Source organism: Carettochelys insculpta, chromosome 11 (assembly GCF_033958435.1).
Source record: "Carettochelys insculpta isolate YL-2023 chromosome 11, ASM3395843v1, whole genome shotgun sequence".
NCBI classification, from domain to species: domain Eukaryota; kingdom Metazoa; phylum Chordata; order Testudines; family Carettochelyidae; genus Carettochelys; species Carettochelys insculpta.
In genome coordinates, this window is record NC_134147.1 from 7,274,718 (window position 1) to 7,301,196 (window position 26,479).

Here is a 26,479-nt window from a genome sequence, read left to right on the forward strand (position 1 = left end):
TTTATTTTATAAACTCCATACTAACATCTGAAAGTTGGTTTAAAAATCCATCTACAATTTGATATTTTAGTAGATAATATTTACACAAAAGCAACTGAGTTCAAGTTTTCCTCACTTGGGGAAAGAGGAGTAACTGTGTTTGTGATTCTTATACCTCAGGTAAACAGAGCCTTTTAGTCTTCCCATTCCTCTTCATTCTCTGACCCAGTCTCCTCACCTGCAAAAATTAGTTTTAGAGTATACTAGTGACTCATACAGAGACAAAGACTTAGGAACTACTCTATTATAGCTAGTACCTTTAATTTATATTGCAACCTAACTAGACAGGCATGTTTTCCCATTGCCATCTCCCAATACTTAAATTATAGTACACAACTCATCTAGTGATTGCTTATAAACTTAGCGATCCCAGGGGGATCTAGTGCCTTCAGGACTGGACAGGTTTCAAGTTTATCTCCAAATGATTCTTCCTGTCAGCTTGAAAGTCACCAAGTCAGATCACAGTAGAGCTTCATGGATTTAAATGCAATATAGGCATAACTTTACAAGCTAACTCAGTATGCAAATTGCCCATCCAAAAGGCAGGGAGGGAGGATAAAGCAAGCACAAATTGGTATACTAGTTTAGAGAGCCTTCAAGTAGTCTTTCCCCTAGGTCAGAAAAGAAGTTATTCACCGTAGTAATGATGGTTCTTCGAGATGTGTCCCCATGGGTGCTCCACGATAGGTGTCGGGCTCGCCCCGGCGCCGCAGATCGGATCTTTCCAGCAGTTTCTGCCGGACCGCGTATGCACTGGCGCTCGCCGCTCCCTTGCGCGCTCCCGGCCACGTGTGCGATCCGGTCCCCGCCAGTTCCTTGACCAACCAACCGCCTCGGATGCTCCTGAAAAAACACTAAACAGAGATCCGAAGCGGGGAGGATGGGCGGGTGGTGGAGCACCCACGGGAACACATCTCAAAGAATCATCGTTACTACGGTGAGTGACTTCTTTCTTCGAGTGTCCCCGTGGGTGCTCTACAATAGGTGACTACCCAGCAGTAACCCAAGAAAGGAGGTGGGTAATCGGTTTATGTGCAGCTTGCCCCCAAAAGGACTGCTGTCGAGAGGCGGGTATCCTCTTGGAATACCCGGTGTAGGGCATAATGCTTGGCGAAGGTGTCATAGGATGACCACGTCGCCGCTCTGCAGATGTCTGTTAGCGCGATGCCCTTGAAAAAGGCTGTTGATGCCGCCACCGCCCTGGTAGAGTGAGCCCTAGGTGGGGCCAGTAAAGGGGTTTTCTGAAGTTCATAGCACATCTTTATGCAGGACACAATGTGCTTCGAGATTCTCTGTGAAGAGAGACCCTCTCCTTTTGACCTGGGAGCGAGAGAGACTAGGAGTCTGTCCGTTTTCCGGAAGGACTTAGTCCTGTCTATGTAGAAGGCCAACGCCCTCCTCACGTCCAGGAGATTCAGGCGTGCCTCCTTACTGGAGCTGTGAGGCTTCGGGTAAAACGAGGGTAAAACTATTGGTTCGTTAAGATGGAACTCTGAAGAAACTTGGAACAAAGGCTGGGTGCAACCTTAAGGTTACCGCCTCCTGTGAGAATACCATGCAGGGCAGCGTTGCCATCACTGCTGCGAGCTCACTCGCCCTGCGAGCTGATGTGATTTCAAGAAGGAAGGTTGTCTTTATCATAAGGAGACTGAGGGAAACTGTGGCTAAGGGTTCAAATGGTGGTCCCGTTAGCGTGCTGAGCACCAGGTCCAAGCTCCACGATGGTGGAAGCGGTTTCCAAGGGGGGTACAGGTTTACCAGCCCCTTCAGGAACCTGGTAACAATAGGATGGGCAAACACCGTGGGCCCTTCCACCTCGCCGCTATATCGGCTTTTCGGCATGAAGAGGACCTTCAATGAGAATAGGGAGAGCCCTCCTCTCGAGGTCCAGTAAGTATTCTGGTATTACAGGTATAGGCCCATCAAGGGGAGCTAATTGCTTGGTAGAACATCATGCAGTGAATCGAGTCCATTTCTGCTTGTAGGTCTTCCTGGTGGAGGTCCTTCAGCTACTCTCCAGGACTTGTTGTACTCGCTCCGTACATGTACTCTCTAGGGAGCTGAGCCATGGATTAGCCATGCTTGTAGGCGCAGGCCTCGGGGGTGTGGGTGCACTATGGACCCCTGGGCATGAGTGAGCAGGTCCGGCGCCACCGGAAGGGGAAGCGGTGGGTGGTCCGACATGCGCAGAAGCAAGGGAAACCATTGCTGTCTATCCCACGTTGGGACTACTAGGATCAGGTGGGCTCTCTCCCTCCTGGCTTTCTGCAAGACCTTGTGGATGAGCACTGTGGGGGGGGGGGGGGGGGGGAGCGCGTAAAGCAGGGGGCCCTTCCATGAAATCGTGAATGCGTCCCCCAGGGACCTCCGTCCCAGTCCTGCCCTAGAGCAGTATTGGGGGCACTTCTTGTTGTGTTGAGTGGCAAACAGGTCTATCTGGGGAAACCCCCATGCATGAAAGATCAGTCGTAGCAGATCGGAGCGGATCTGCCACTCGTGTGTGAGTGCGAAGCGCCTTCTCAGCTGGTCTGCCTTCACGTTGTGAACGCCTGGTAAGTACGAGGCTTTCAACGTTATATTGTTGGCGATGCACCAGTTCCAGAGCCGGACTGCTTCCGCACATAGGGCACGGGATCAAGCCCCTCCTTGTCGATTTATATAAAACATGGTGGAGGTATTGTCTGTATTGATCCCGACTACTTTGCCTTGTATGTGGTCTCGAAAGTGTTTGCAGGAGTTGAACGCTGCTCTGAGCTCCAGTATATTTATATGCAGTGACTGTTCCGTAGGGGACCACAGTCCTTGCGTCACCTTTACACCAATGTGTGCTCCCCACCCTATGTGGGAGGCATCGGTAGTGAGAAAAAGAGAGATTTGTGGTTGGTGAAAGGGTACCCGTTAGCATGGTCTTGGGGTTTACCCACCATTGTAGGGATCTGCGCACCTCTGTCGTGGGCGACACCACCCTGTGGACGGTGTGGGATGCCGGCTTGTAGACGCTCGCCAGCCAACGTTGCAGGTTACGCATATGCAATCTGGCATTCTGTACCACGAACGTTGCCGCTGCCGTGTGGCCTAGCAGCTGCAAGCACGTTAAAACCGGCACCATGGGGCTGTATGTAATGACTTGCACTAGGGAGCTGATGGCACGAAAGCGAGCGTCGGGTAGATAAACCCTTGCTGTGATAGAGTTTATGCGTGCCCCTATGAACTCTGTGTCTTGTGTGGGGTCGATCTTTGACTTCGCAAGGTTGATGACCAGGCCGAGCGATGAAAACGTGTTTGCTGTTACGCGTATCATGCGTAGCACCTCTGCCTTCGAGGCCCCTTTCAGTAGGCAGTCGTCCAGATATGGGAATATGAATACCCCCGGTCTGTGCAGGTAGGCTGACACCACTGCCAGGGTCTTGGTAAAGACTCTGGGGGCCGAGGAGAGGCCGAATGGCAGAACCTTGTACTGGAAATGTTCTTTGCCGACCATAAACCGGAGAAAGTGTCTGTGCGCCGGGTGGATCGTTATATGAAAATACGCATCTTGTAAGTCGAGGGCTGCAAACCAATCTCCATTGTCCAGTGCCACGAGTATAGAGGCGACTCTGATCATCCGAAAACGTTGCTTGCGCAAGTACCGGTTGAGGCCTCGAAGATCTAAGATGGGCCTCCAGCCTCCTGTTTTCTTCTCTGAGGAAGAATCGTGAATAAAACGCTTTCCCCTGGAGTCGCTCCGGCACTCTTTCGACCGCCCCATAAGCATCAGGTGGTCCACCTCGTGCTTGAGTTTCGCCTCGTGGGAGGCATCCCTGAGATGAGGCCTGGGCGGAGGTCTTGGCGGTGGGAGTGACTGAAAGGGGATCACGTAACCCGTGGCTATGATCTCCAATACCCATTTGTCTGTAGTGATCTTTTGCCATTGTGAGTGGAACGGTCGGAGGTGATGATGGAACATTAATTGTGGATGACATTGTGTGATGGTAGTAATAGTGCAGCCCTCGACCTGTCCGTCAAACTTGCTGCCTTTGGGCCTGCCCCGAGGATGCACGGCCCCGTTGGGAACGTCGCCTAGGAGTTCTATACTGTTGTTGCTGTTGATGCCGCCCTTCGTCGTAGCCCCATTGGTACTGAGCACGCTGAGGTTGGTACGGGTATCGCCTTTGTTGAGGGTAATACTTTTTCCTTTCTGTATGGAGGGGTATAAATACCCAGGGTTCTGAGTGTAGCTCTTGAGTCTTTACTGGAATGAAGGACCGAATCAGTTGACTCTGCAAACAACTTCTGCGTGTCGAAAGGGAGATCGACAATTTTTGCCTGCAGATCCCTCGGGATACCCGATGTCTGGAGCCAGGATTCCCTGTGCATGACCACTGCCGTAGCCGTTGAGTGTGCTGCCATGTCCACTACGTCCAGGGCGATCTGGACTCCTGTCCTCGAAGCTGCATAGCCCTCTTGCATGATGGCCTTCAGCACCGGCTTATCTTCTGGAAGTGAATCCATGAGAGAAGTAAGCCTGGAGTAATCATCGAAATTGTGGTTCGCTAGATGTGCTGCATAATTTGCCACTCTCAGCAGCAGGGTGGAGGAGGAGTACACCTTTCTGCCGAATAGCTCTAGCTTCTTGGCATCTCTGTCTGTTCCCCCCGCTTTGTACTGGGAAGTCTTCGATCTCTGCTGAGACGATTCTACCACCAGTGAATTTGGTTGTGGATGACTAAACAGGAACTCCATGCCCTTTGCTGGGACGAAGTATTTCTTATCCGCTCTCTTGTTTATAGGTGAAGCAGAAGCCGGAGTCTGCCATATGGTGGTAGCAGACGCCATGATTGCTTTGTCGAGCGGGATAGCGATTTTGGACGAGGCCGGAGGCCTCAGATTTTTGAGGAGCTTGTGGTGCTTCTCCTGCACCTCTGCTGTTTGGATGACTTGTGTGAAACCCACCCTTTTTAACAGCTCCTGAAACTGTTTGAGGTCATCCGGGGGGGCAACATCCCCGGGGGCCGTAGCCTTGTCGGGGAAGGACAAGGAGGAACCACTAGGGTAGACCTCCCTTGAACTCTCAGGCTCCTGCTGTCAGTGGTACACCCTCTCACTGGAGGCTTGCAAGGGAAAATCTCGGGCTTCCAAAATCAACTCCCCCTGAGACAACTGTGTTTCTGTCCCCGTCTGTGAGTGCCCACGGGGATACTGGACAGTCGAGGGGGACCTGCCCCTGGGTGTCTGCCTGTGGTGTCTATGCCCAGTGTGATAAGGACAACCGTGGCAGCACGGGCATGGTTCCTGGGATGGAGACCTGGACCACTCTCGAGGTGCATACCCCCGATGTCTGGGGGAGCGAGATCGTCTGGATGACTGAGACAATGGTGAAACTGGTTTGTGATAGTACTCCAGGGGGTCAAATCCCAGAAAGGGCGAGGGTGGCCCGAGCCATGGTGACGTTGGTTGGAGGAACGGAGAAGGAGGCTCTGGGTAGGCTGGGGGAGACCCATGTCTCTTGGTTGGTGTTTGCAGCATAAGGGGAGGTCTTGTTGAGAGCAGCCCTGCCCAGAGAAGGGCTGCGGTGCCAGGTTTTTGCTGCTGCCTTTCCCTCCCCTGCGGGGCTGGCTCTGCCCCTTCCTGTGCCGGGGATCTCGGCCCCGCGCTCAGCACGCTTATCTGCGGTGCCGTGCGGATGGCCTCCTCCGGTGCCTGCAGGCTGTGTGCCTGTTGGCCCTGCACCATTGGCGCCGCGGGGGTCTGTGCCGCTTGCGGCGGTGCCGCCGGTTCTGGCGCTTGCCTGGCCGCCGCTCTGAAGGCTGTGCATGCTGGCTGCTTAGTAATCGGAGGCTCAGCCTCTGCCATGTGCGCTGCTGCTTGTTTGTGAGTGCGGCTGGGGGCTGTGTGCTACGCCCGTCCCGCTCGCTGTGGCCACCGGCAGGGATCGGGCTGGAGAGAGCTTCCTCCGTTTCTGCACCGAATGGGTGAGGGACACCGCCTTCCTTTTATGGAGCCCTGTAGGTCCCTCCGATTGAGGCCTCTCTGGCACGTCTGGCTGGAGGGCCTTATCAAACAAACAGCAGCATTTTCAGCCGCATTTCTCTGTCCTTTCTGGCTCTGGCTGTGAGCTTTGCACAAAAGGAGCATTTCTGGGTAACGTGCGATTCCCCCTGGCACCTAATGCATTGACTATGCCCATCAGAGGCTGGCATAGCTTCGTGGCACGACTCACACTTTTTGAATCCTGAAGAGGACATCGCGGTGAGTCTTTGAGCTGTTAATAGGGTACTTAGCACCTTCTCTATGCCTGTTCCCCTCTCACGGACCCCAGCCTGCTGCGGCAGGAGGCCTACTGGCCTTCATGTCCCTGCGTTGCCTCCGCTCCTCCTTCTCTTTTACTAAGAACTTTCTACATATGTTTTTTTTGTTTTTTGTTTTTTTTTTGCAACAAACAAACTCTGAAACTCTAACAACTCTAAATACACTGACTCTGGCTGCAGCCTGAGCAGATTCCGTCTGCAGCTGATGGCGGTTAAGAAGGGACCGGATCGCGCACGTGGCCGGGAGCACGCAAGGGAGCAGTGCGCGCCGGCGCATGCGCGGTCCAGCAGAAACTGCTGGACAGATCCGATCTGCGGTGCCGGGGCAAGCCCGACACCTATCGTGGAGCACCCACGGGGACACTCGAGGAAGAACCATAGTTTTCAAATATTTGCATTTTGAATCCAGAAAGGCTGGTTCGTGTTTCCCTTCTATAAAGTCAGATTTGTACTTGCAAGACCTCTGCATTCTCAAAGTTAAAAAATAGTAGGGACACTTAAGGACCTAGGTGGAGCCGGTATAGATTATATGCAGGAAGAAAGAATTAAAGAGTTTAAAATTTCTGAAGCCTCTTGGTATTATAAAGTTGTACTTCAATGCTGTGATCACAATGGCAGCCTTGAGGGAATACAATACATAGGCCAAGATGTTCCTGGACCAGAGAGCTGGTGCCACTTGCTTGCCATGGCAGCCCCCTGCAGGGGACCAGGGCCAGACCACTGGCTTGTCCTGGCAGAGTCTCCCCATACCCCTCAGCAGGAAGGAACCAGGGGAGCTGGGGTCAGGGGGCTGGCTAAGGTGGCAAGCCAGGGAGCCACACTTGTATGGCCAGCAAGGCATGGATAGGGCTGTTGGCCTCCCCAGTCCAGCAAAATCCCTTGTTCAGGCCCACTGAGCTCCCGAGGGTGCCAGACCAGGGAAGTACATCTCATAGTTTGACTACAATGTCGTCACTCCTGGAACAAGTTGTTTAGAGCAAAATCTACTGTTTTGCCAAATTTTGATGTTTCCTCTAATACTGGACTACGATGTAAGCTTTTATTTAAAAAATTCTGGTCTATGGGTGATTTCCCAAAGCCACACTAACCTCTGTCAGAGGACAATAAATTGAGATAGTAAACCTTTTCAGAATCAAGCTGAAAGTATTCTAAAAATAGTGCCTTGATGTTTCTCCAGCTACTATACCAATAGGCATTGGTAAAATTTCCTAGTTTAACAGGAAAAGCATCAAAACAAATGTAAGCAAAGAGAAAAGATAAGCATACCTGAAGAGTAAAGGGTTTGATATCTCTTCTGAATAACATCCCTAAGAGCAGCTACTATTCCTCCATCATTAGGTAACTGTGGTGATGTTGGACTTAGAGTCACCTGTTTAAATAAATTAATAGGAGTGATCATTTAGCTTTATAATGGAGCTATGAATTTTGTGATCTGGAATCATAGGATATTATGGACATTGGATGAACATGGACACTCTGGTAAGAGATACTGTATTAGAGATTAGCAATAGGCAAGCCTGCCCTTTCCATCCACACCATGTTCACATTCCTGTCTCCATTTTATAGAATCCTTGATACTGTCCCTGAACAAGGCAAACAAAACCTTAAAAACAGTAGCCCCTGCAACTTCAAACTTTTTGTTGTCCAGTCTCCCCTAATATACTAGGTGCTACTAAGAGTGATCATGAAAGATGTCTATGCAGTCACTGCCTAGTAAAATTAACACATGAACAAATGTTTTTTGCTAAGGGCTTTTTAGGCTAGGGAAAAAATTATTGGGATGAACATTCCAATTGATGAGCACAGTTCTGCCAAAATATTTCACAGGAGTGTATCAGTAAACTAACACTGAGGATTCTGGCTATTAAGTCTAAGAATTCTTTAAACAATCTGTTAAGCATTCCCAGGTCATCCTAGGTGGATAATAAGGATGCCTCATGCCGTGCCCTGTTCGTTGTGCCACAGCTTACCCTCATCCAGTCCTAAATTGAGGTGGAGTCTTACATCTAACCCTTTGCTGGAAAAGACCCTTTTTTTGTAAGCATGGCATATTTGGGGCAAGCAGGACTCCATCCCAGAGGTGGCTCTGCTCATCTCAGAGCCTGATCTGCACTGCCCAAACCACCTGAGGGCATGCAAGGAGAGGGACTGAGAAATTCAAAAGCTGAACCATTTCCCTAGAGATGAAAGCAAGCCAGTGCACCCCAGCAAGAAGCCAGCTGACTGGGGCACTCAGCTGAGGGAGTGGTAGGGGGGTTGCCGTGCTCCCAGTCTGACTCCAGGCTTCCTGCAGGATACCCTGCTCAGCAGCAGGCAGGTGAAAGGGGCTGGCTGAGAGCACCCCCTCTGGGACTGCCCCAGAACCAAACTCCCTGCTTTTCCCCCCACCCCCACCATTTCAGGATGCTGCAGCCCCACATCAGGTTCTCATTTCTTTTCTACTTCCTCTAACTAGGGAGAGAGCAAAGTGTTGCTCTGGGCTGCCCAGAAGAGGGGCAGAGAAATGCAGCCCAGGGTAGAGGAACACATAGGTGGGGCACATTCCCCTCACTCCCCCAGAGTGAGGAAGAAAAGCAACAGGGACCTGGTATGTGTGACTGCAGCCCCCTCACTCTCCCCCCGGCCCATCTCCCTGGAATAGCACTTTTGCCTCCACACACTTATCTAGCCCCATGCCCTGAATCCTGCACCCTCTCCATCCTAGGCCCTCTTCCTACAGGCCTACCCACTGAGCAACCCTCAAATGGTTAAACATGTGAGCTGGATGTGCAATAGGTCTGGCTCCCTGTAGCTGTGCACGTGATGATGTAGAGACAACTGGCTGATGCCATTTTAAAGATCATGGCCACATCAGCTGCGGGAAGTTGGCCACATCCTTCCTGACTGAACTGACATTGTCAGCTCTGGCCTTCCTTCTGACTGGGGCTCCCTCCTTTTCATAAGCCTGTATAATTAGACCTGCCTCTGGTATTTCCCTCACATACATCTGATGAAGCAGGTCTTTGCCCATGACAGCTTAAGCTCCAAAAGTCAGTCTAAGGTGCCACGTGACCTTGTTTTTCGCAGACACAGATTAACACGGCCATCCCTCTGATAAACGCCTCTGCAAACTCATTGCAATCAGAGGTGATCTGTGATGACTGAGGAAAAGACAAATATAGTGTCTTTAACCACCCCCTCTCCCGCACCCCCGAAAAAGGAAGGAGGATCTGGATAACTATAGATTAGTCAGCCTCACCTCAGTCCCTGGAAAAGTCATGGAGCAGATCCTCAGGATAACTTGTAAGAGGACAGTCAGCATAGAATCCCCCCCAAGAGTAAACCACGCCATCTATTGCTGACTGTGGCTATGAGGAACATGGTAGACATGAAATACCTTGACTTTAGAAAGCTCTTCATATTGTCTGCCACAGCATTCTTGCCAGCAAGTTAAAGTAACATGGCCTGGGTGAATGGGCTACATGGGGACCAGATTTAGATTGTCAGGCTCAACCCGTAGTTCAACCAATGGTTCAATGTCTAATTGACAGCTGGTATCAAGCAACATGCCCCAGTTGGTGGTTCTGGGGCTGGTTTTGTTCAACAGCATTAATGAACTGGATGATGGGATGGACTGCACCCCCAGGAAGTTGATGGGTGACATTAAGATGGGGAAGGAAGGGGTTGATATGCTGGAGATTAGAGCTAGGGTCTAGAGTGGCCAGACAAATTAGAGGATTGGGCCAAAAGAAATCTGATTAGGTTCAACAAGAAATATTGAATCCTTCATTTTAGGATTTGAGAACCCCGTGCATTGCTATGGACTTGAGAAAACCTGGCTAAGTAGGAGTTCTGCATGAAAACCTAGGGACTGCAGTAAATGAAAAGCTGGACAGGAGTCAGTGTGCCCTTGTTGCCAAGAAAGCTAACAGCATATTGGGCTGCATTAGTAAGAGAACTGCAAGGAGATTAATCACTTCCCACATATCCCTCTTTGGTACTGGTTAGGTCATATCTGGAGTATTACATCCAGTTTTGGAGCACCCACCACACAAAGGTGGAGGGCAATATGCAGAGAGAATCCAGCAGAGGGCTACAAATTAGGGGGCTGGAGCACATGATTTATGAGCAGAGGCTGACGGAACTGGGTTAGTCTTAAGAGATGACTGAGGGGGATTTTGATAGCAGCCTTCAACAACCTGAAGGTGGGGTTCCAAAGAGGATGTTCTCAGTGGTGACAGACAGAAGGAACAGTGGTCTCAAGTTGCAGTGGGGGGAGGGGGATGTCTAGGATGACTATTAGGGAAACCTACTTCACTACTGGGCTGGAGAAGTACTGGAATGCTTTACCTAGGGAAGTGGTGGAGTCTCCATTCTTAGAGGATTTTAAGGCCTGGCTTGACAAAGCCCTGTCTGAAATGATGTAGTTTGGGTTGGTCCTGCTTTGAGCTGGATGTTTGGACCAGATGACCTCCTAAGGTCTCTTCCAACCCTAACATTTCTAAACGATCCTTCTAAAGTAGCTTACTGAAAGACCACATCATGAATTCTGCATTTAGCGGGGGGGGGGCGGGGCGGGGTGGAAACAACCCACACATCATCTCACAGTTTTGCTGTTAGCCTAGAAAAAGTACTTCTTAAATATGGTTTTAAAATTATGTGCCATTTTACAAGAGGAAGTTTAACATGCTCATACAGACTGGCTAATATGAACCTTGTTTCACCTTCCTAGTCAACCAAGTGTGAAATTGCACCTTACATTCAACACTTCACTTTGCATTACTTGTGATACATTAATAATACTTCATATGCTCATTACTATGAATTAGTATTGGTTAAAAAATGCTTACTGATTTCAGCTGGATTCCCTTTCTGATCTGGCCCATTAGATCATTTTGATTCATAGTGGGGGTCTTTTCAGTCTTTGTTTCATGCAACTGTTGTCTTCTCAGACCAAGAGTCCCTTGCAGACTCACTGGTGATGGCTTCTTAGGAGACAGAGATGGCACTGGAGGTGATGGTGCAATGACAACTGCAGGGACTTTCCATGGCGGTAACAGTACCTTTGATGTAGAGGGAGGTGCTAGTTGAGTTGTTTTGAGTTTATTGTCTGCTCTTAGAGCCGAACTAGAATTTAGTTCAGTACTGGGACTGAAAGTCAACATTTGCTCTGAACAGGACGTGGCATGAAGCAGAGGATGAGAAGTAGATCCTGAAGATGTGGCTGTAGAAAAAGAAGCTATACATTAAACTTAAGAACATATCTGTCTCAGACATATTTCATAGGCAATCACTCTCAGCAACTACCCTCTAGCAGTTTTCAGCTCATCAGAAATCTTGGAGCGAATGAGGCACTTATACCCTATTATGCAAAAGGGTAATGATGAGACATTACACAGCCCAAAAGAAAGGGCCAGATATCCAGCTATTAATACTCTTAAAAATAGCCAGTCTACTCAGGTGCCTAGAGCAACACCAGGATGTTAGCCACCCTGCATTCTTAGGAAGCTCAAATCCAACCTTTGGCTGCATCTACACTAGCAAGTTCTTTCAAAAGGGAGCTATTTTGAACAATCCCACAGAGCGTCTACACACAAAAAGCATTCTTTCAAAAGTAAATCAAAAGCATGCAGTGCTCCTTTTGAAATCGCTCGTCCTTTCCCATTTCAGGAAGGGCACCCCCATTTCCAAAGAAAACGTGTAGATGCACCACAGGCCCTTCCCCCCCCCCCCCCGCAAAAGTAATCCTCATGGGGCCTGATTCTTCCGTTCTTTCCAAAGAGCAGGGTCTGCATAGATGCTCTCTTTTGAGCTGCTTTTGTGTGCGTGGACACGCTCTTTTAAAAGACGTTCTTTGAGAAGAGCTCTTCTGGGAGGGCTTCTGTCAAAAGCTCTCTAGTGTGGACGTAGCCTCTGATACTTGCTTACCCTCACCTCCCTGCATGCTTTCAATGCCTCTAAGTATATTCCCTATTAATATGGAAGAAATCTTCACTTACTTCAGCTTTATCATCCAGGAAGTCTCGTTTTACTTGCTTTTGTAACAAGGCAAAGCTTACAGAGTCTAGTACAAAGAGGGGCAACCTAGGCTAGTAAGTGGGCCTCCATCTCAGCAGAACACAAGATTGTCTCCCAGGACAGTGTAGTTTTGCTAACTGCACTTGGATACCTAGAATTTACAGACTGAAGTATAGCCGCATTTTGGCTGCAGAGGGAGTACAAGGCTCTTCCAATGTTGCATACAAACAGCATGCACCTCACTTCAGGTGCATGTCACTTTAACACCAATAGGAAGAAAATAACTGGGTGAAAGCCAGCAAGATCTGGCAACCCTGTGCATTGACAATGGTAAACAAAGGGTCCCCTGGGCCAAGCACATAATCAACAGGCCACAGGCTGCCCGCCACTGAGTTAGTACCTCTCATCTGAACCTCTTCCCGTAAAGCTTCTATTCCTCCTTTCCTCTCAATTGTTTTAAAGATCTTTTTAGAGGTTCTCTTGTTTTTTAGATGATCCTCTGTTATACCAGCCTGAACAAATAGCTTCTTCAGATCTGAATCCAAGATGGCCTGTAAGATGATCAGTAGAAGTCAAGTTTAGTTCTCTGCTATCACAAGAGTAGCTTCTTTCAAAATTATCTCTCCCCCCTACCCCCACTGAGGGACCTTCAACAGTCCAAGATTAATGTACTTTTGTTTCCCTTCCTGAAGTTTGGGGGCGGGGGGAGGAAGAAGAAGAGTACAGTTTGGAGAAGACAATTTCAGCAACACTGTTTCTTCAAAACTCCAGCAAATGTCTCAAAATTTAAGTTAACAGAAGTTGGCAGCTACCTAGTACAGAACCTGTTTTTCAAACTGAGTATTTCTAATTAGTCTCCAGATTGCATTGAATGCAATACAAGTTGGTTAAAGCTTTCACTAAATAAGATCTGTTTGCATTCTGCTGTCTTATTTTAAGACAACTAAAAAAAAGCATAGCTCCACACTGCATTTTTAATAAGTTCCTGGAAATAGTGGCACTACTTTATCCAATAAAAAGTTTAAATAACTATGTATTCTTGCAGAGTCCTTTATTAAAAGCCATGTATTGGGGGAGGGGGAAAACCACCTTGAAATGTGATGTGTTAGTTCATAATAGCCATCTATTGTTTCTTGTACCTTTCAAATAGGTTCAAAGAGCTAAGTTAAAAGTGATTCACTACCCAATCTAAAGTGGACTGGTTTTCTGTAACAATATGCCCTCAATCCATTTTGGCCACTCTTCAGCAAGACAGAAGATGCCTTTCCATTTATCCCTAGGCCTTTCCTGAGATGTTGGACATGATGATAATGATCAAACTACTGAAGTGTTAATTCTAGATTTTCCAGTTGTTCCCCACAAACAGAAGTATTATCAGTTGATAGTTGTATTGGTTAGCTAAGACAGATAATACTTACAGCAAATCCAGTTTGCCGACTGCATCCCATATGGCCCAAGTGCCTATGTAGAAAATATTTGTTCATGTGAGCACAGAAGTTTTAGTAACAGTTTTAAGTAAATTAAAAACCGCCATATACCTCACTTGAGACATATTGGAAATATACTAGGTGTCAGTTTCACTCCAGTTCTAGTATGTTAAGGGTAATGTATTTGAAATGATCATAGACACTGCACCACATTTCCCATGCATAGAAAATAGGAAGCAGCCTTAGGCAATGTAAAATTGTTGCTTCAGGAACAGTTGTAAGCAGAAGTTGAGATTGTGTGCCTATCCCTACTGCGTTTACTGTACTTTAAGTGGCAAATGCTTTTCCCCCAGAGCCTAACAAGTCATCCCCCCCAGCCACCAACGTTTAAGTAACATACAGGGCTTGTCAAGCAACAGTCGCAAGTTGCAATATGTTTAGTCTTGCTTGGATAACATTCTAGTACAGGTTGAAACTCTTGTACAGCACTCTTTTGTCTAGCAACATCCATAGTCCAGAGAAACCCAGCTGCACAGAGTGTCTGGCTGGTGAACTGCTCCTGGTGCAGGGAACCCTAGGGTAGAGGGGAGCCATGCTGTAATTGGGTAGCCCAGTCACTACCCCTGGTCTAATAGACTATTTCTAGGCTAGGTTGTGGGTGTTAGACATTTTATTACTATTAGCAATCTGCATAAAGTATAAAATTTATAAGGCAAATTCCTAGCCCTTTTCTCAGCTACACAAGACCAGTGCAGAATAAGAAAAGGAATTTTGGGTATTTCTTAGTTGTATAGAAAAAACTGATACCCAGACAATAGTTATTTTTGTTCCACTGGATGCTCTACTGATCACCATAAACCAGCTTAATATTTCAAAACAAACAAACAGATCTTTCTGCACTTACTTGAAGTTGCTCGGATAACTAATATCATCTTTATTTATTTTGTTTCTTTTGTATTGTCCTTTCCCTTTAGTCTTCTCTTTTGTGACTCGAAAAGCATAAATTGGAAGCTGTGAAATTCCAGGGTCAGGAGAAGTTAGATTTGTGTGAGGCACAAGGAATGGTGAAGGCATCTCAAAGATGGACACTGAAAACAATGGAAGAAAAGTTAGCGGATATGTTTTTATGGAATGAGTATTTACCTCTTAAATTCATTAATTTTAACAATCCCTGCTAAGTCTGATATCAGGATGATTGTATCTTATAGCATATTAAGTAGTGTAGACTTACTAAATATTAACAAGTAAAAAAAAAGATTACTTCCACGTTTGAAACACACACTACTACTTGTGTTGGGTTTCAACTCTTTTCATCTACATATTCTTTTAATAAAGTGTAATTATTTATATAATTAGCTCCCTGTTACTAGGTTCAGGGCAGGAAGGGATATCATCTATAATTTTGATAGTAAAAAGGGTTTGTTTTTAAACAGACTACACATTTTTTGTTATGAGAACTTGGCCGGGTGAGGGGGGGGGGGGGGAGTGAACCAGTTACTACCACCATTGATATTTCTATGTTGACAAGTTATTATATCTAATAATAAAACAGAATCCATACATACAGAAGACTAAGTCTAGCACTGCTCACCTCCCTCCCCTCAGTGTTTTTCCCCCCAAATGTTAAAAGGATAAAGATTATCTACTTTTTTTTTTTTAGTATAAGTTTAGTTTACATGCAACCCTTTTTTAGTCTAAATTTAATTTAAATGCAATGCTTATTAGAGATGACAATTACACCACAAGAAAAGAATGCTGGTAGTTCTTAAACATGTTTTTCTTCCACAAACATACAATAAAGTCTTGATTGTAGAATCAGTAAGGAAAGCTACTTTCAAAAACCAAAATATTATATTCCCTCTATTATCAGTTCTCATAGTTAAAAAGACAGAATAATCCATTATCTATTTTCATTACCAGAAAAAGCAATAGTTCTTGAAAAAAGATTATATTTCCCCCCAAACAAAGTCACACTAATAGTCTCTAAACCTCTGATTTTCCTTATTATTTCTTTGCTGTAGTAGATGTCAGGTCCCAGTTTTCATTATATGGGGGTGGGGGGTGGGGGGTGGGGGGGGAAATAAACCACTAAACAAGATAATCTGCCAATTTCCTGTAATAACCAATCTCTGTCCATTACTAATGTAGGCCCTAATCTTGCAATTACTTACAGATGATCTTAACTTTAAGCATGTGAAGAATTCGCAGAAGTCAAAGGGATTACTCACATGCTTAATGCTGAGCATCTGTGTAAGTGTTTGGAGGACTGAAGCCTTTGTGTAACCACATTGGCGTGAATAGTAAAATACACCTATGAGATGAGGTTAACCAATATGTGTAATTGGTGCAAACTACACACACACAAGTGGTTTCCATTTAGAGAATCAGTAAATTAGTGTGATATAAAGTATTAGATGCATGGACAAAATATTGTTCTGTGGGACTTATGACAATCTATTCTTACTTTCAATCACACTTATATAATCCAATCTGAAAGTACTACAATATTCTTCTGTAAAGGTCTATGTGTAAGTTTACTAATATAAATAGGCCTACTGACTTGCATAAATATTTATAGAGAGGTGCTGAATCACACACGTATCTCCAAGTATGGAGATGTCAACCAGTGGTAGATATGGTGAGTATGCCAGGGTTTACCAGATGACGTATGGATTAGTTCAATTTTCAAGCAGGGTCTGAAGCTTCATATCAGTTGCATATGGATCATTTGTTTGACTTCTTAGCAATTTTTATTATTTATTTTACAAAGGGCCATTTCCATGTGCCGTGGTCAGTTTTCCCTGTAAAAGTTTCCATCAATAGGTGGAATAAATTTTGTTGTGTGCACCAAGTCATGTGCAGATGTGCACCACCATAGAAACAGATGCTTCTGGCTGTGAGCACTCTGCTAATCAGTTGAGCGCCCTGAATTTCTTCTGGGCAGCCACCCAAGTGCTCAGCTTACAGGAATACTGGCCATGACACATTAGAACAATACTCTTGAAAAAGCATCCAGAATTACCCCCAACTAGACCCAGTCTTGCAAACTCTTCTGCGCATGAGTAACTTAACTCACAAGAATAATCCCAATTACATCAACAGAAGGACACACATGCGCATAAATATTTGGAAGATCAGGGCCCAAAAGTTCAAAAGAAGCCACTGATCTTGTGATTTGGTTTTTGGGCGCCCAACATGATCTGGCTTATGCCTGATTATGAGAAGTACTGAGAACTGGTAGCTCCCTTTAATTGTAATATAAATGTCTGATCACATATACCTTTCTATATAGCTGCATAGCCTGCACGCAGCATTTACAGCCGCTCAGAGATCAAAGTAAAGAGCTAACCTGTGAAAGTACTCAAATACTTTAGTAAATATGTAAAACAGAGAGGAAAAGACCTGTTTACTGTACAGGAGGAATACAAAACAAGTAAGCCCCTGATTCTACAAACACCTACACGTAGGATTAACTTTAAACATGAGACTAAGTTCTTTGTGCTACAAAAAATCCGGCACCCTGGTTTACATCTCATACAAAAAGTCATTAAGCATTATGGATAACATGAATCTTTTTATTTTAACCCTTTGGGATGACCCAACAGCAGGAGTGATTGTACCCTGTACCTAAAAAGGGGACAGAAAAGCTACTAACATTTTGCAGAAAAAGAAGAAAGAAAATTTTGTTAAGCAGCAAAGACTGTGAAAACTGTCAATGATAGATTGAGAGGCTCACAGCTGGGACTCATTAGAAATAGGGCCTTATAAAAGAAAGTGTTTAAGCCTTTTCTATCCTTTGGTTTCAACAAATTCTAACTTGTATTTGCTGAAAGTTATTGTTATTACAGTTATTGTACTATTATTGTTTAACGAGAAAATTTACAGCTGATTTCTGTAATAGGTACAAAACTCTGTATTTGCTTCATGTTCCATTTTACATTTTTGGTATGAGAATACAAGGGGTATATTCCAAACTCCATCCCATAAATGACTGCTTGTGCTGTTGTTTATGTATAATTTATCAAATGGGGTTAAAAAAAAGTACTCAAAAATACATCATACATAATTTAGTCTAAAGTATCCTAATGCACTAATCAATCAAGCTTCTAGGGTCAGGTAAACAAACTCAGGAAGATTGCTTCCAAAAACGCATTCTGTCTGTTCATGTCTTAACTATTTTTCTTAGTGGTAACTTCTCACTGTTTCCTTTTTACTTGCTGCTGAAAATTATGAAACTGTTTGTGGAAATCCTGCAATAGTTTTTATGTTGTACTACATCCTCTCAGTACTAAGGTTCATGCTACAGCTAATCATGTTTAGCAGAGATGTCAGTTCCCCTTGTGACAGAGGTTTCTATAAATCTCCTAGATTGGTGGTTGGCAATCTGCAGTGCCACATGCAGCTCATTAAGGACTTCTTTGAAAGTACCTGACAGGGGAAGAGATAGCTCAGTAGTTTGTGGACTGGCCTGGTAAACCTGTGGTTGTTAGTTCAAGCCTTAAAGAAATCTGCCTGGGCTAAACAAGCATTTAGAGAAAAAAAAATCCCCTAGGGATGTTGCTTTTCCTTGCCAATAGGGCAGGGAACTAGACTCCATGATATTCCAGCTCAATGAGATGTACGTTATTATTATTACTATTATTATTGCAAAGTTTAAAAACAAAACCTCCTGATTATTTTTGATAAACAGTGAACATCCTGCAGTAAACATGTATCACATTACAAATTGTTGTGTGTGCATTGTACTTAAAATAGGGGTTACAAAAAGTATGGTTTGATGTTATTTGTTAAGGACCATCTTGTATTCACATGCATTGCAGCTCCTGAATTATTGAGGTTTTTACTGAATTATAAAAAGGCTCTTCTTGCTGTTTTTGTTGCTGACCCCATCCTAGACTGTCAGTAAGCGAATGCAAGATTCTATTAAGCCAACGTACTAATATGCAGAGTAATATTATTTTTTTCTAAAATCATCTTGTGATGTATCTTGGAGAGAGCAAAAGATTAATTACTCTTTATATTCCAGAGAGAAAGCTCTTTAAAGACTAACAAAATAATTTATTAGCTGATGAGCTTTCATGGGACAGACCCACTTCTTCAGACCATAGCCATACCAGAACATACTCAATATTTCAGGCACGAAAGCTTATCACCTAATAAATTAATTTGTTAGTCTTTAAAGTGCTACTAGACTGCTTTTTTGTTTTGATAGTACATAGACTAGCACGGCTTTCTCTCTGTTAGTATTCAACATGCAAGGGACTACATTTAGCCGTTTGGAATGGAGATCTATCAACTACATGAAAAAAACACCTCGCCCAGATCCAGACAGACATCATCTTTCTCCCCAAATGCAAGAAAATGGACACGGTGCCCAACAGACTGACAGTGAAAAACCCACTACAATCAACATACTACACAGACTACAGCGAACATCTATGCCACACGCTCTCTAAGAAACTGAGGAACCACTTGATCAAAATCCTTTACAATAAACAAAAGATGATTAAAAATGAACTCTGAACTTGAAATCCTCAACAATAATCTGGCATCCATGCAAGACCCCACAGAACAAGGCTTTACTTTTACTAGACCAGAAATTTACAAAACATACTTCCACTTACTACAAAAGAGAAAAGAGAATAAATTTTCTAAATTACTTCACACCTCAGGATACTACAACTACAACAACAACAGCTCAACTTACAATACTGGTAACCTTTGAAGCTACCAAGTCAGCTCAGCAGAAGAGTCTCTCTTGTCCCACGGTCTTTCCTTCTGCCCCACTTCCTCCACGAATGTAATACAATTCTGTGGTGACCTTGAAGCCTTCTTTCACCGCCTCTGTCTAAAGGAATTCTTCCAACACACCTATGAACAACAGTCTGACTCTCTCGACCCCCCCCAGCCAACACCAAAAGAAGAAGAACTCTGTGTGGACTCCCACTGACGGTCATAGCATAAGTCAGGATTTCTACATACAGTGCTTCCGCAACCATGCTCAGATTGACATTAAACGCAAACAATACCAAATGAGACACAATCTCAACTATGCTGAATGCTATGCTGTCCAGAATCTCAAAAATAACCCAGACATTATAATCAAACCAGCTGATGAAGGGGATGCTGTTGTCATGAATAAGTCAGACTATGAATAGGAGGCAGCCAGACAACTCTCCAACACCAAATTTTACAGACCTCTTACTGCTGATCCCACTTTGGAATTCCAAAAGAAATTACAACTACTACTTAAGGAACTCCCTGCTGCTACGTGGAACCTTATTCACTCAGACACACCATCTGAGCCCTGACCTGGATTATTCTATTTACTTCCCAAAATCCACAAACCTGGAAGCCCCAGACACCCTATCATTTTGGGTATGGGCACCCTTACCACCGGACTATCCAGTTACGTGGACTCCCTCTTCAAACCCTATGCCACCAACACTCCCAGCTATCTCTGAGATATCACTGACTTCCTGAGGAAATTACAAAACATCGGAAAAGTTCCTGACAACACCATCCTTGCCACCATGGATGTAGAGGCTCTGTACACTAATATTCCACAGCAAGACGGATTACAAGTGATCAGGAATACCATCCCTGATGTCACCACAGCCAATTTGGTGTCTGACCTCTAACTTTGTTCTCACCCACAATTATTTCCGTTTTGGGGACAATTTATACCTCCAGATTAGTGGAACTGCTATGGGCACCTGCATCGCCCCACAATATACTAATACATGTATGGCTGACCTGGAACAATGATTCCTCAGCTCTCGTCCCCTATTTCCCCTCCTATCCTTAAGATACATTGATGATTTGGACCCATGGTATAGAGACTCAAGAAGATTTCCACAGAGTCTTTAACAATCTGCACCCCACCATCAACTTATGCCTCGACTACTCCATGCGAGAAATACGTTTCCTGGACATTACAGTACAAATCAAGGATGGCCTGATCGGTACCACACTCTACTGGAAACCCACGGATCGCTGTACTTACACACTTCTAGCTTCCATCCTGCACACACAACCAGATCCATTGTTTACAGTCAAGCCCTTAGGTACAATCGCATTTGCTCTCATCCTACTGACAGAGACTGAAAACTACAAGACCTTTACCAAATATTCATAAACCTGAACTACCCACCAGGAGAAATAAAAAAACAAATCGACAGGGCCAGATGAATACCCAGAGACCAGCTACTCCAAGACAGGCCCCAAAAAGCCAAGAACAAAACACCACTGGTCATTACCCTACAGCCCACAACTCAACCCACTGCAAAGCATTATTAAAGACCTACAATCTATCCTTACTCAGGATGCCACACTCCAGAAGGCCCTAGGTGACATGCCTGTTCTCTCCTACAGACAACCTCCCAACCTTATGAGCATTCTCACCTACAACCACAGTTTATACCGCAGGAACACCAGTCCTGGAACTTTTCCTTGCAACAAAGCCCGTTGCCAACTTTGTCCACATATCTATTCTGGAGATACCATCACTGGACCTAACTGGGTTATTCACAGATCACGGGCACGCTTTCGTGTTCCTCAGAGAAACATTGCTAGTAGATCCAGAGAAGTGATTATTCCTCTTTATTCGGCTTTGGTGAGGCCGCATCTGGAGTACTGTGTCCAGTTCTGGGCCCCCAATTATAGGAAGGATGTGGATACACTGGAGAGGGTCCAGTGGAGGACACCAAAATAATTAGAGGGCTGGAGCATATGACTTATGAGGAAAGGTTGAGGGAATTGGGACTGTTTAGTCTGCAGAAGAGAAGACCGAGAGGGGACTTGATAACAGCCTTCAGCTTACTGAAGGGAGGTTGCAAAGAGGCTGGAGAGAGGCTGTTCACAGTGGTCATGGATGGCAGAACACAGAACAATGGTCTCAAGTTGAGGTTGGAAAGGTCCAGGTTGAACATTAGGAAAAAACTTTTTCACTAGGAGGGTGGTGAAGCATTGGAATGGTCTACCCAGGGAAGTAGTGGAGTCTCCATCCGTGGAGGTGTTTAAGTCTCGCCTCGACAAAGCCCTGGTGGGGCTGATCTGATGGGTTTTGTCCTGCTTAGAGCAGGGGGCTGGACTCGATGGGTTTTTTAGGTCTCTTCCAGCTCTATTGTTCTATGATTCTATGATCATATATGCCACCATGTGCCAACAATGCTCAGATGCTTTGTATATTGGACAGACTTCAAACTCTCTTAGGCAAAGAATTAATGGGCATAAAACAGACATAAAAATACTCCTAATTCACAAACCTGTCAACCCAGCCACACAGGACACTTCTGGAGGCTAATAAATTTGAATTAAGAACAAGATGCTTCCACACTAACCTTGATTCATGATTTTAAATTTGAATTTCATACTAAACCTGTCCCATAATATCAGTATTTTGTAATCAGTACTATGGCTTAATAAATCAAGTTAATAGTATTAACTGTGAAGACAGTCACATTTTAATATCGAGCTAACGCCTTCAAATTCTATTTTATCTCGTAGTTTAGACACAGCCTCAGTGGTTTCTGGAAACTGAAGTACTTTAGTGCTTGTCACACTAGCTACATAACTAGTCTCGAGGAGTAGCCACGTTAGCCTGTAACTTCACAAATAGTAAGCAGTCCTGTAGCACCTCGGAGAGACTAACAAATGGTTATGAGCTTTGTGGGTAAGACCCACTCTTCACATCCACTTTAACTCCAATCATCTGAAGAAGTGGGTCTTACCCATGAAAGCTCATGAGCTAATAAATTTGTTAGTCTCTGAGGTGCTATGGCCTGTAAGCTTTCGTGCTTATTTGTTCTCATAACTGTTTGTCTGGATCTGAATTTTTTCTTTCTCACATGTTCCACTTCTGTCTTAATCCTCGATTCTGCATTCATCTGCCTGAATACTTCACTGTCGTGTAGAAGTCCACTATTCTGGTAGGAACATGTAGCAACCTAAGCTGTGTTTACTTTTCCCAGTTATTTAATGTTTTAGTTCTTAATCTTCCTTTTTTAAATACCATTTTCCTATCTGGGTGGGGTTGTTTCTTTTGCTTTTTGGAAATCTAGTGTTGAGTCCCAAGAATGGCGTTAAATTAAAACATAAGCTGCTGGTTTTTGGTTTCATGTTTCATTACAGGGAAAGTTTGGTTGTGATGTCATCAGAAGTTCAGTGTTCACTTCTACCTTGATTGATGACAATTGACCCAGTTTTGCTCTGTATAAACTATTGCAGGACCTCATGTGCACATCTGCTAACAGAGCTGTAAATAAAGGGGGTGACATAAAGCTTATACTGGGAGCAATTTTATGAACACTGTAGGTGACTGAGTCAGGGTAAATTATTCTATATAAGGTTAATAACATTTCCTAAGTGACTATTGGCCTGTATTGTGGATTTCATGTCCTGTTTTTCCACCAATTTTATTTTTCATAATTAAAAATCATAATGATGGAAGCCAGACTGAATTAAAGGATTCTTTGGGGTGAGGGGAAATTGTAAAGCAGGCAACTGCTACTTTTTTCAATTTCTTCTCTAAGGCTATCTCTAGATTGCAGGGTTTTGTTCCCAAAACCCGTGGAGCATCCAGATTACAAAGTGCATTCGGTCGACAGTAAATCAACAGAACAGAGCACTTTTGTCAATGGCTAAGGTTACGCTGATGTGAACCGCAGGCAACAGTATGCAAATGGACAGTCTCAAAAATGCAAATGGATGCTTATTTGAATATTCACTCACTGGTACATGCTGCCACCGGCACTAAAAAGGCTGTGTGAATGTGATTCTGCCAGCAAACCTGACCCCCTTTGTCGGCAGCCTCTTACACCCTGAAAAAACTCAGGCATAGGAGGCTTCTGACAAAGGGGGTGGGAGGTTTCACTGGCAGAACCACTTTTACGCAGCTTTTTTGTGCTAGCAGCAGTGTCTGCCAGTGAGCGAATATTCAGATGACCCTCCATTTGCATTTTTGAGATTGCCTATTTGCATACCGCTGCCAGCGGTTCTCATCAGTGTGACCTTAGCCAACAGCTGTATACTGCTCACCATGAGGAAGAATACTGCTGTCGACAGAGATCTGTCCACCAACACAGGTCTGGGGGACCTTCTGTCAATGGAAAAGGCCTCTGGGATGCCACCCAGGTGCCCCAGCAGGCACCCTGTCCACAGCAATCAGCGTGCTATGATTACTGCCTCTGGCCTTTCTTAAGGCCACAGGGAGTCCAGGGAACCCAGTGGCAGGAAGCTGAGAGCCTGTGAGCAGCAGAGCTACCATCTGCTGTGTTCAATGCCCTTGCAGCTGCACCTTTCCGACAGCATTGCCCCCATGGCTGAGCAAGAGGGAGCAACCTCAGGGCTCCCAGCACCCTCACCGGGGCTCCAAGAGGTGGGCCCCAATCCTGGTCCAGCCCACTGATCGAGGGCCTCCTAGATCTCTGGGTCAAGGAGGAAACCTCCCAAGACCCCCAGGCCAGGCAGTGAAATGGCAACATTTACAGCTGCACAGCCACTGCCCTGGCTGAACAGGGGCACCCCCGCCACACTCTTCAGGAGGTCAGGGCCAAGGTCCAGGAATTGCAGCAGCGGTATGTGTGGGCCTGGGATGCTGTGTGATGCTTAGGACAGGACCAACTTCCTGCCCCCACTACAGGGAGCTGCACCACGTCTTCGGGTGGGGGGACTTCACCCCTTTACCTCAGCCTTGACATGGGGCTTCAGGCCCCCCCCCCAGCACAGCAGGAGCCCCCAGAGAAGGAGGCGGCAGCCAAGGCTCAGCCCCGACAGAAGCCAGACTCAGAGACCAGCAGCCTCATCCTGGTGCTGGACCCAGCCAGACCACATCCTGGGCATCCTCTGAGCTGGGTGAGGATCCCTCCAGTGAGTACCCTGCACATCACAGAGCCCAGGGCGTGGGAGGCAGGCGCAGAAGGGACATGCTGCAAGTATGGCTCAGCCAGGACCTCACACTGCAGTCCCAACAGGTGAAACCAGGCACAGTGGTAGTTTGTGCCACTCGGACCCAGCAGACCACCCTGGGCCCAGGTGCCATCCTGCTGCCATGCTCATGGGAGACTGGATGAGCCCCAGGAGGAGGGGGCTCCCAGCTCCTTCCACAGCTAGAAGCAGGCTACCCACAAGGATGCCAGCCTGACCCCGGACACACCAATGATCGCAGCACCTGGCACATGGGCACGTCCATGGGCAAGAGGCAGCACCCACTCCTGCGGGCAGCACTGTGAGCACAGCTGTGGGGGGGGGGGCTCAGGGAGGGCTAGGCTGCTCCCTGCTCACCTGCCACCCATGAGAAGGCCCCCTGTGGGGTCTGCCAGTTGGGGTGGGGGCATCACAGTGGTCAGCATGGTCCCAAAGGTACCACAGAGCCACCATGTGGCAGGGCCCACTGTGTAGGCCATGTATGGCTTTGCTCCTGGGACATCCTTGTCTGTTGGCATCGTGGGTGTTGGCTGCTGCTCATGGTGAAGAGGCAGGGTCATTGCGTGAATGACTCACCATCCCTCATTGCCTTCTGTACGGCTGGACCTAAACTATCCAAAGGCTGGGCCATCACCAGGCTGCCCCCAGCATCGGAGGCAAGTCCAGGAAGATCTCATGTGGCAGCACATCACCATCCTCCAAGACATCCACAGGACCATGGCATGCCACCTCAGGGTCAATGTGAAGTGTGGGTTGTGGGCATAGGACCAGTTAACGTCCTGCTGTGACACTGTCACCAGCATCTGGTGGGACATGCTGTCCCAGCCGCCCACATCCACTCCCACCACCCTGCACCGTTCAGCCTGGCACTCTGGACCCCACCTACTCCAATGGGCAATGGCTATGGCCCCTCCCTGCTCCCCAAGGCCCTCCCTGCTCTGCTTGCCCACCCAGACCCTGCTGCAACCACTACCCCCCATGCATACCTTCCCCTGGTCTTGGTCCCAGCCAAGCATCAACAGGGGCCCTGAACCCGTGATGGGAGGGGATTCCAAGGCCGACACTGCTTCGAGTCTGCTTCTCCTTGAGTTTGTGCCCCCGCATCCAAGTTCTGAGGCCTCCTTCCCACTTTTCCAAGCCACCTCCACTGTAAATAGTTATGGTTGCACAGCACTTCTTTGTACATAGTTAGGATTTGCACCGTTTTTGTTTTGCACACCTGTTTCTTTTAAATAGTTTTGAATCACAATGTTTTTGTTTTGTACCATTTTTATTTTATTCATTAAAACCCACTTCATTGTTCGCTGCATGTATGCCCATCCTTATTGTGTTAGGGTCAGGGAAGGGTGAGGGAGCATGGTGGGGATGGGGTAGGGCTGTGGGCCCAATGACCCTGCTGGGAGGGCCTCCTGGATCCACAGCCCATTCTGAAGAGCCTGGTGGATAGCAGCTGTGCCCAGCTGCTTGTAGGCATGCCCCTCATGGCCAACGGCCACCCCCAACCCTGGGAGGAAGGCTTCCTCCTTCCCCTCCACAATGTTGTGCAGGGAAAACAAGCCCCCACAACCTGGTGGATGTTGACTCCCCCATGTCGCAGCAGGTAAGCAGGAACCTGAACCGTGCCTTGAGGTGGCCAAAGGTGCACTCAGTCTGCATCCTGGCACAGCTCAGGTGGGCACTGAATAGTTCCCGGCTAGGGTCCAGGTGGCTAATGTACGGCTTCATGGACCATGGCATGAGTGGGTAGGCCACGTGCCACACGATGCACAGTGGCATCTGTACATCTTCAACGGCCAGCTCATG

The 26,479-nt window shown here is 46.3% G+C and overlaps 1 protein-coding gene across 1 annotated transcript; it reads right to left on the reverse strand.

Moving 5' to 3' along the window:
• Window positions 1-173: 173 nt before the first annotated feature.
• On the reverse strand, window positions 174-25,236 carry LOC142019262 (uncharacterized). Its single transcript, XM_075005883.1, has 7 exons — window positions 25,116-25,236; window positions 14,655-14,895; window positions 13,742-13,784; window positions 12,724-12,874; window positions 11,156-11,529; window positions 7,593-7,695; window positions 174-217 (listed from the first exon to the last, which is right to left on the reverse strand). Exons 1-7 carry the CDS (start codon window positions 25,234-25,236, stop codon window positions 174-176), a joined length of 1,077 nt encoding a protein of 358 aa, XP_074861984.1.
• Between the last annotated feature and the right edge of the window lie 1,243 nt (window positions 25,237-26,479).

Excerpts from the sequence above, each read along its gene's own strand:
- LOC142019262 (XM_075005883.1), bottom strand. The coding sequence starts at position 25,236 with ATGACCCTGCCTCTTCACCATGAGCAGCAGCCAACACCCACGATGCCA. Across the intron at positions 14,896-25,115 it reads TGCCACATGGTGGCTCTGTG|AGGTAAATACTCATTCCATA; the intron begins GTACCTTTGGGA and ends AATGAATTTAAG. Across the intron at positions 11,530-12,723 it reads GGAAGAGGTTCAGATGAGAG|CCACATCTTCAGGATCTACT; the intron begins GTACTAACTCAG and ends CTTTTTCTACAG.